General features: G+C 57.2%; 1 protein-coding gene and 1 non-coding gene across 2 annotated transcripts; one reads left to right on the top strand and one right to left on the bottom strand.

Annotated features, from left to right (window-relative positions):
• Nucleotides 1–200: 200 nt before the first annotated feature.
• Nucleotides 201–3,315, bottom strand: CKB (creatine kinase B). Its single transcript, XM_003792118.2, has 8 exons — nucleotides 3,223–3,315; nucleotides 2,751–2,955; nucleotides 2,493–2,647; nucleotides 2,292–2,424; nucleotides 1,791–1,962; nucleotides 1,068–1,191; nucleotides 648–837; nucleotides 201–571 (listed from the first exon to the last, which is right to left on the bottom strand). The coding sequence occupies exons 2-8, from the start codon at nucleotides 2,941–2,943 to the stop codon at nucleotides 393–395; spliced, it is 1,146 nt and encodes a 381-aa protein (XP_003792166.1). The 5' UTR covers nucleotides 2,944–2,955; nucleotides 3,223–3,315; the 3' UTR covers nucleotides 201–392.
• A 1,722-nt stretch (nucleotides 3,316–5,037) lies between these two features.
• Nucleotides 5,038–5,144, top strand: LOC111726129. Its single transcript, XR_002773987.1, has one exon. It is a non-coding gene; the product is annotated as a U6 spliceosomal RNA (small nuclear RNA).
• Nucleotides 5,145–9,476: the final 4,332 nt, after the last annotated feature.

The raw sequence follows: 9,476 nt of genomic DNA, 5'->3' as shown, positions 1-9,476 counted from the left end.
CCCAGTTCCTCCTTCCCTTCCCTCTCATCAGCCCTGAGCAGAATGTTAAGAGGGGAGGTAGAGTAGGACAGGGCAGGTGCAGGGGAGTCCTGTCTTACAGAAAGTAGGCAGGATGGGCAGACCCAAGTCAGATCCCCCATGGCCTGGCTGCTGGCCCTTCTGGCCCACCCCTGGGGAGAGGAGGCACCACTCAGACACAGGGCAGGCCAAACCCTAGTTTATTTCGGCATCAGCAGTATCTTAGCCATCAAAAAAATAAACTCTACCAAGGGTGACAGAAGTCTCTACAGTGAGGCTAAGGGCTAGCCAGGCGGTGAAATTGGGAGGTGTGGTGGGCACTGCCCAGGCAATAAGTTAGGAAGCAGCGGGGCTGGCGGTGGGCAGGCCGGGCTTCACTTCTGGGCAGGCATGAGGTCATCAATGCCCTGGCCCTGCTCCAGCCGCTGTTCCATCTCGATAAGCAGCTTCACGCCATCTACTACCATCTGTACCAGCTCCACCTCCGAGAAGCCCAGGCGGTCTGCGTTGGAGACGTCAAAGACCCCACCCACAGCAGCCGTGTCCACACCACCTAGGGAGACAGCCAGCCAGACCATCAGGGCCAGAGGGAGGGAACAGGACTGGCCCTGGGGGAGGGGGGCACTCACCTGTGCCTCTCTTCTGAAGCCTCAGCCGCTTCAGAACCTCAGGGAACTTCTCATGCTTGCCCAGGTGGGGCAGCTTGATGTGGACACCTGCCCGCAGCCCTGTCCCCAGGTTGGACGGGCAGGTGAGGATGTAGCCCAGATGAGGATTCCACATGAACTCGTAGTTCTTGGACTTGAAGAGAGTTTCAATCTGGAGGAAGAGAAGAGGGATGAGAAGGAAAGCCTGCTTGACCCCTGCAAGGGACCAGCTAGGAAGGGGAAATTGAGACCCTAGGACATAGGGGCCCCTAACAGGACCCTAAGGCAACTGAGAGACCTGGGCTCCTGAGGGGGACAGATTGGGCACCCACATCCCTGCCTGGGCTCCAGGGTCTGGCCCCATCCTGCCCTGGCACCAAGGTAGGAGTAGCCAGGCCTGACCTGGGTAAGGCCGCTGCAGAAGCGGGTGAACACCTCCTTCATGTTGCCCCCCTTCTGCATGGAGATGACCCGCAGGTGGTCCTCCTCGTTGATCCACACCAGGAAGGTCTTATTGTCATTGTGCCTGGGGGGAAAGGCACCATCAAGCCATGATTCCTCCAGAAAAACTCTAGGGAACCCCTAGACTAAAGGAGCCTCACAAGTCCCTGAAGTGCTAGTCCACCTGTCCCTGAGAGCACAATCTGCTGCAAAGACCTCAGCCTAGCAGCACCTGCAGGAGGCAGGGAGATTAGGCCACTTCGCAGAGGGTACAAAGGGCCCAGACCCCAAGCTGCTGTGCCACCTGGGGTAGGGTGGGGCCAGAGCACCACCTATGGGGTAAGGGGCTGGGGCACCAGGGTAAGCTTTGGGCGTTAAGACCGCCCTGACTCCCCTTGGGGAAGCTCCTGCGTCACCCAGTATCTGGCAGGCTCCCAACAGGGGACAGGATAATAAAGAAAAAAAACAAGAAGCTCCAGCTCCCAAGAGTGAAGGAGGGAGCAAATGGGACCGTCGTCACCTCGGAGATCTCAGGAGGTTGAGGCCTCCTCAAGGAGCTCTTATTGTACTTGCTCCACCAAGGTTACCTGAGTCACCTGCATAGGACTGGGCGGCACGGGACCAGAGCCAGGCCCCGGGCGGCCCCACCCGCGCGATAAAGGGAAGGGGCGGGGAACCACACACCAAATGCCGCGGGCGTCGGGCCAGTCGCGGGCCATGCCCGAGGCCAGCAGCAGGGGAGACACCGGCTTGTCGAAAAGGAAGTGGTCATCAATGAGTTGCTGCTGCTCCGCCTCGGTCATGCTCTTGAGTGCGTAGTACCTGCCCGCCAGGTCGCCGTCCAGGCTGGACAGGGCTGCAGGAGGCACGCTCAGACGTCCGGGCCGGCTCAGAGGCTCGGCCCGCCCTCCAGCCCCGCGCCCGCTCCTGGGGGATGTCAGAGCCCTGGCCCACCTAGCTTTGGGGAAGTCTGGTCCAGGCGCTGACCCCAGGCCTGCCCCGCCGTCCCCGGCCCCCGGGCCGCAGTGGGCGCCGAGCTGGGCCGCGGTCCTTTCGGGAAACCGAACCGGGCGCGCGCAGATAAGAGCGCGGCCGCAGCGGCTCGGATGACCGATAAACAAGGCTGGCGGGGACCGGCGGGCCCGGGGACGGGCGCCCCGGCCGAGCCGCGACCCCTCGACCTACCTTCCACCGCCAGCTTCTCGATGGCGCGGCGCTCCCCGCGGCTGCAGTGCGGGGGAAGGCAGAAGCCGCGAATGCTGCGGCCGGTGCGCACCCGCGAGCTCAGCACGTAGTTTGGGTCCAGGTCGTCGCCGCCCTAGGGGCACCGGGGAGTGAGCCTCAGGGCCCCCAGCCAGCCCGCCCGGCCACCCGGCCGCCCCGCACCTGCAAGTTGTCGGGGTTGAGGTCGGTCTTGTGCTCGTCGCAGGGCTTGTAGCCTCCGTGCCGATCCTCGATGATGGGGTCGAAGAGATCCTTGAACACGTCGTACGACTCCTCGTCACCCGCCACGCAGCCTACGGTCATGATGAACGGGTGGCCTGGGGGGGGAGGCGCAGAACGGGGACAGTGACGTCACCGCAGGCCCGCGGCGGCCCCCGCCGCGCGTGGGAAGGGCCCGGCCCGGAGAGCGGGGCGCGTTACCAGGGTTGTCCACGCCGGTCTGGATGACGTCGTCCACTGTGAAGCCGCTCGGCGTGCTCTTGGCGCGCAGCTCGCAGTACAGCTCGGGGGTCAGCACCTTGGCCATGTGGTTGTTGTGGCCGCTGAGGTCGGGGAACTCGTCCTCCGCCGGGAAGCGCAGCTTGAGCGCGTTGTGGCTGTTGGAGAAGGGCATGGCGGCGGCGGGCTGCCGGGAGACGCGGGGTCAGCGGGGACCAGCGAAGCGGGCCTCGCCGGGCCTGCAAATCATCCCCGACCTCGGCGCCCCCGGGACGTGGCAAGGTCAGCACGGGCCGCTGCGCGGGCCAGGGACGCCTGCACCGCCCAAGACCCCCGACCGGTCCGGCTCGCGCTCCAGATGACGCGACCCAAGCGTGTGTGGTTGCGGCCCCCGCGGCCCGTCCGCGTGCAATGACCCCTGCCCAGCAGCCCCCCGACCCCCGAGCCCACTCACCGGGCAGCCAAGCTAGGGCAGGGGCGCTCCGCTGATGCACAACTCGGGCGCGGCGCAGGCGGACAGCAGCGGGTCCGCGCTCCCGCGGCTCTTAAGGGGCGCAGTGCGGGCCGCCCATTGGCCGATATTTATAGCCCATTCATTCCATTGGGCGGCGCTGCGGGGTGGTGCCGCTGCTTTGTCCGCCGCCTGCAGCCCCTAGAAACCCCCCGCCCGCCCACTCGAGCCATGCCCTAGCTGGGACTCTGTGCACCCTCCTGGCGCCCGCCCATGACCCCGAAGCCAAAACCCCAGGTCATTGGACATCCTGATCCTCCTCACACACACGGCCCGCGGGCGGGAAACTGAGGCCAAACAGCCTCCAGGCACTTGAGGACGCTCTGGTTCGTCCGCATCTGGCTCCTGCATTCACGAGTCCCGCCAGTCCCCAGGGTGGCGGCTAGGGGCCGAGAGACTGCGGCTGGGGCTTCCGCGCAGGTACTGCCATAGCCCACCTGGCCGGTCCAGCTGGACAAGAGCCAATGACCTTCCTCAAGGTGCCCGCGGGCATCTCCTGGGCGATCTTGGTGCAGAGGGAAGGCGTGTGGGAAGCGCAGTCTGGCTGTGGCCCAGCCTGGCGGCACCCGGGATACCTTAACCTTGGGCGAGTCTCGGGGCTCCAGGGTATCCAAGCTGAGCTGGAGACCCTGGGGCCCAGCCTCTTCTGGTAGACACAGGGACACTCTGGCTCTGAGAGGCCGCTAGCAAGTGCCCAGTCGCAGTTTCCAGACACCAACCCTGGACTCTCTTCTCCAGGGACAGGTTAGTACCATCCACCCCCAAAGACAGTCTCCAGAGACACGAGGAGAGATGGAGAGAAACGCTAATAATCAATAGCAGATGTGAAGTTTAAAAGCTCATCTTACTAATAATCAGAATCATGCAAATTAAGATAACAATTGACTACACCTTCCCTACCCCCAACACTCTGGCTGGCAAAAATTGTAGAAGATTGACACCAGACACTGTTGGTGTGGAGAGAGGGACCCACAAACCCTACATCCTGTGTAGAAAGGATGGACTTGGCAGCATCTATTAAAATTGAAAATGTTCCAACTCCATGACCAAGCACCCCACTTCTAGGAATTCAGTCTGTAGAAAGCAGTCTCAGGCTTGGCGCCTGTGGCTCAAGCAGCTAAGGAGCCAGCCACATACACCTAAGGTGGCGGGTTCAAATCTAGCCCAGGCCCGCCAAACAACAATGACGGCTGCAACCAAAAAATAGCCTGGCGTGTGACAGGTGCCTGTGGTCCCAGCTACTTGGGAGGCTAAGGCAGTAGACTCACTTGAGCCCAGGAGTTGGAGGTTGCTGTGAGCTGTGATGCCACAGCACTCTACCCAGGAGGAAAGCTTGAGGCTCTGTCTCAAAAAAAAAAAAAAAGAAAGAAAGAAAGAAAGAAAGCAGTCTCAGTTCTCTATGCAAGTAGACCAAAAGATGTGTCAGGTGAAAAACAGATCTGAATACGACCCTATGCTTGTCACTGGAGCACCGGCCAAGGGTAGGAGGCATCTCCCTACTATGGAATATTATACAGGTGTTAAAAAGAGGGAGGTGCCTGGGAAAAGAGTGTCACTTGAGCCCAAGAGTTCAAGACCAGCCTGGGCAGCATAGCAAGATCCCATCGCTACAAAATAAAAATAAATTTAACAAAAAAGCAGGAGTAGTGGGGCGGTGCCTGTGGCTCAAAGGAGTAGGGTGCTGGCCCCACATACCGGATTTGGTGGGTTCAAACCCAGCCCCTGCCAACAAACTGCAAAAAAAAAAAAGCAGGAGTAGTGCTTGCTTCAGCAGCACATATACTAAAATTGGAACAATACAGAGAAGATTAGCATGGCCCCTACATAAGAATGACATGCAACTTCGTGAAGCGTTCCATATTTTTGCTTGTCCCTACACACATACACCAAAAAATAGCCAGAGTAGTGTGTGGTTAGTGTCTACCAGTGACCAGTCACATGTTTCTCCATGAATGAAGCAAGGAAAGGGGAACTCTTCTGTGTGTATATTTGACAAGATATCTCCAGTGATAAGTACCAGCCTAGGGATATAGCAGGCAGCAGGGTGCACTTTGCCCTGGCCAGGAGCAAGCAGCCTAGCAACCATATAGCATCAGGAAGTAAGTGCCGGCCAGGCGCAGTGGCTCACGCCTATAATCCCAGCACTTTGGGAGGCCAAGGCAGGCGGACTGCTTGAGTTCACAGGTTTGAGACCACCCTGAGCCAGGGTGAGACCCCAGTCTCTACCAAAAATACAAAAACCTGAGGCAAGAGGATTGCTTGAGCCAAAGAATTAGAGGTTGCTGTGAGCTATGATGTTGCCATGCCAAGGCACTCTACCCAGGGCAAAAGCTTGAGACTTTGTCTCAAAAAAAAGAAAAGAAGGAAGTAAGTGCTGCTGGGAACTGGGCAGGGAATTTAAGGGATCCCACACAGGTACATCTAAGGAGAGGGTGCTGGAGCCGAGACTCAAAGGACAGGAAAACCCTTTGCTGTACCTGTGTGAACCTCAAGGATACAGAGTCCCCATGCTTACTGCAGAGGGGACTCTTGCCTCTTCCCACCCCCTCATCTTGGCTTGCTTTGAGACTTTTTTTTTTTTTTTAGACCGTCTCACTCAGTTCCCATGGTGTAGAGTGTCATAGCTCACAGCACTCTTGGGCTCAAGTGATTCTCCTGCCTCAACCTCTTGAGTAGCTGGGACTACAAGCACCCACCACAACATCCAGCTATTTTTAGAGACAGGATCTTGCTTTTGCTCAGGCTGGTCTTGAACTCCTGAGCTCAAGCCTTAGCCTCCCAGAGTGCTAGGATTACAGGTGTGAACCACGTGGCCTGGCCTCCATTTTTTCGACCATTAAACAAACGAATATAAAAAGGCAAATGGCCCTGTGGACTGTTGAGACAGCAAGTGTCCCTTAAGCCTGGAATTCTTGGACTTTATGTCCCCTATAGCCCCTTTCCCCAATTTTAGAAATATCAGCAGCTGCCCACCCCACCCTCTACCCCCAAAGCCTGAAGGGCTCAAGTTTCCATTTCTAGAGAGGGGAGCTGCTGTCCCTGGAGGCAGACTTGGCTTCCAGACGTGGGGGTGGGGAGGTATGCAGAACTTCCTTTTTTGTCTTCAGTCACAAAGCTTCTCAAAAGACACCTCTCCCCTCCTCCAGCCTCCCAGCTGAGGCTTGACCTGCTTCCCCAGGTTCCCCCAAGGGAAAGCACCCCCATCCCTGCTCCCTCCACAGGCAAGGTGAGCTCCTGAGGGCAGGGCTGCAGGAATGCCTGCTGTGAGCACCTGCCAAGGTTCTAGGACTGGGGGACGCTCCTGCCTGGGGTCCCAGTGATCTTCAGCCTTCCAAGATGGGTATTTCTGTACCCACTTCGCAGATGAGCAAAGGAAGATCAGAAGCTAGAGAAAGAAGTGTTTGGTCACAGGGCCACCAACCCCTCCATGGTCCCAGAGCACCCAGCCCTGTGCTACACTGACCAGGGCTGCCCTTGAGACACTGACTGGCAGTGGAGGATGGTCGGGCAGCTAGGATGGGGATGAGGGCAGCAGCAGTGGGGAACAAGAAAAGACCCTTCAAGGCCTCTATAGCCCGATGTCAGCTGAGGTTCCCACCAGCCAGGGGCTGCTAGGGTCCCCAGAGCAAGGGAGCTGGGGGAAGGGCCTGGAGGGTGCCGGCCTGGCCTCCCTCTGGGGAGCACTACCTCTGGCTGACCTAGCTCTGTGGCCTCTCTCCTTTCCCCAGGGCCTTCAGGACCCAGTTTGGCAGTGTCTGGGCAAGAAGCAGGTGACATCATGGAGCCAGTCTATAGTCCAGGTTTCTCAGAAATCACACCTGGTTACATAGTAACCATCAGGCCAGGCCTTTTATACACAGAGCCTTGCAGAAGAGGCACAGAAACAGGCTGCATGAGTAGAGGTGGGTGAGGTGGGAGGGCAGGGCCAGGCTCCAGACAGGGCACCAGGAGCCTTGTGGAGTCTGTGCCCAGAGTGTGACTGGGGCAGCATTACTTCCTCCTGGTACCCTTGACCCTGAGCTCTGCAGAACTCAAAGGGGAAGTGAGCTGGTGTCAGGAAAAGAAACAGGGCCTGCCTTGGAGTCACAGAGCACAGTGGGGTAGAAGGCTGTGCCAGCCGCAGAAGAGGGGACTTTGGTCACCCAGTCCCTGAAGTGGGCATCCTTAGTTTCTCCCTCTCCCCCAGGGCCTACTTTTTGCCTGTTCCCATCTTTCTTCGAATTGGCCATTGCTTCTCCAAAGCCAAGTTTACTGGCTTTAAATCACAATCCCACTTGGACCTCATTAGCTGTGTGATCTTAGGCAAGTTCTTTAAGCTCTCTGAGTCTCAGTTTCCACATCTATAAAATAGTTCCTTCTTCACAGGTTTGTGGGAGAATTCAATTAAATGACACTTAGCTGGACAGCCGTTCTCGTTAGGGAAGTCTCAATAAACAAACTCCCCTGGGAAGGGGCCTACCCTGGGTAATCAGTTGAGGCCTGGGGGAGGCTAGTACTGCTTGAGGACTCAAGCTGAGGGCTGGGGCAGACTCAGGAAAGCAAATGGGCAGTGCTGGGAAGGCTGTCTGGAGAAGCATTGGAGGAGCTGGCTAGCCAGTGATGGACAGGGAGCTAAGCAGGAAGTTGGGACCAAGGGAAACCACCACCAAGTCCCTAAGTCCTAATTTAGGCTCTTAGTAGACATCTGATCCTGTTTCCATACTGAAGCAGAGAGGCTGAGGAAGAGGAACCTCCAAGAAGAAGTGGAAAGTTGAAATTGCCCAGGAGGTCAATTAGGGGTGATTCAAGTGGGTGCATCATCCAGGCAGTGAAGCCCGTGGTTGGAACAGAGTTTGGGAGTCAGGGGTGGGGCTGGGTTGTCTCAGTGTTAAGAGCAGAAGGCAGGGAGGCCATAATGCAGCTGTATAGGCAGATGGTGGCCAGAGCAATGGCCCCACAGGGCAATGAGTCCACTCCACAGATGCCACCAAAGGCCTCTCATCTCTTAAGTCATGGACTGAGTTCAGGCACCAGTGTTTCCATGATGGACCTAGAGGGACCCATGGCAAGGGCCATAGATACCTTGGCCTAGCCTGGCCCTAAAGGAGGAAGAGCTGGCTCTACAGTGGCTTGGCTGTCCCTATTTACCAGGCTGGAGTCACCTGGGGTCTGGGACGTGTGCCCTAAGTTTAAGCCCACACTAAGACCTGAGCTGAACCCTAAGCTGGGAGATTCTCAATTTCCCACCAGTCCTCAGGGCAAACAGGACAGGCCCAATCCTGGGAGCTAAGGACTAGAGAAAGACAATCCAGGTCCTCTGTCTTCTGCACTCACACTCTGACTTGGGTCTTTTTTTTTTTGCTTGTACAAGTCTTTATTGGTGGGGGAGGAAGGCTGCAGAGTAGCACCAAGGAGGAGAGATAAGAGAAAAGGGGAGAGAATAGGGGGGAGAGAGATAAGGAGAGAGTGGGGAAGAGAAGAGAGAGAGAGAGCAGAGGAGAAAGGCGGGGAGAAGAGAGAGCTCTGACTTGGGTCTTTTCCTTTGCCAGAAGCTCTGGTGCTTTATTACTCCTTCTGTATTCCTTTCTGTCTAATAAAATCCTACCTTACCACTGATCTATGGTCTGTGGGTTCATTCTTTGAATCCCCTAATCCTGCAGACCAAGAACCTACTGAAGAAAGAAATTCTGGTAACACCACTTCCACTTCCCTTTTCTACTCTGTCCTGTAGCTGCCCTCCCCCAATCCCCAGCTCAGGCTCTTTGCTTGTCCTTATCCATATCTCACTGTGCCTTGGGTCCCAGGAGGGGGACACAAGACCCCTCTTCCCTCCTTGAAGCAGCTCTGCACTCAGAAAAATGTGCCCCTGTTGGAGGCAGGGGCTACAGACCCTAATCCAGGTGACCATTTCCTGTGCCTCTGGCTGATTTTAACATCTTGGGACGACTTGCCAGTCCATTTTCTGACATTCATCCTGGGGCCCTCGCAGGGGTGTTCCCAGAGCACGTTGCGAGGACAAAATGTCCACAGCACAGTATCCTGGCAGAGGATTGGGCACCTAGCCGTGGGCCGGCCACCTGTGGATTCCTGGGCGCCAGAGAGGCCCTTTGTTAATCGTGTGTTCAGAGAAAATCTAAAAGGATTGCAGTAACCTCAGCCGGGGCCGTCGCGGCTGATGGGACAGGAAGACTTATTCTGTCTCCTGACTTCTCTTGCAA

This window comes from Otolemur garnettii, unplaced genomic scaffold (assembly GCF_000181295.1).
Source record: "Otolemur garnettii isolate 467f Iridium unplaced genomic scaffold, OtoGar3 scaffold00054, whole genome shotgun sequence".
NCBI lineage: Eukaryota > Metazoa > Chordata > Mammalia > Primates > Galagidae > Otolemur > Otolemur garnettii.
The sequence above is the reverse complement of the archived record's forward strand: the minus strand, read 5'-3'. Positions and strand labels throughout refer to the sequence as shown.

Excerpts from the sequence above, each read along its gene's own strand:
- CKB (XM_003792118.2), bottom strand. The coding sequence starts at position 2,943 with ATGCCCTTCTCCAACAGCCACAACGCGCTCAAGCTGCGCTTCCCGGCG. Across the intron at positions 2,425-2,492 it reads TCAACCCCGACAACTTGCAG|GGCGGCGACGACCTGGACCC; the intron begins GTGCGGGGCGGC and ends CGGTGCCCCTAG. Across the intron at positions 1,963-2,291 it reads CGAGAAGCTGGCGGTGGAAG|CCCTGTCCAGCCTGGACGGC; the intron begins GTAGGTCGAGGG and ends TGCCTCCTGCAG.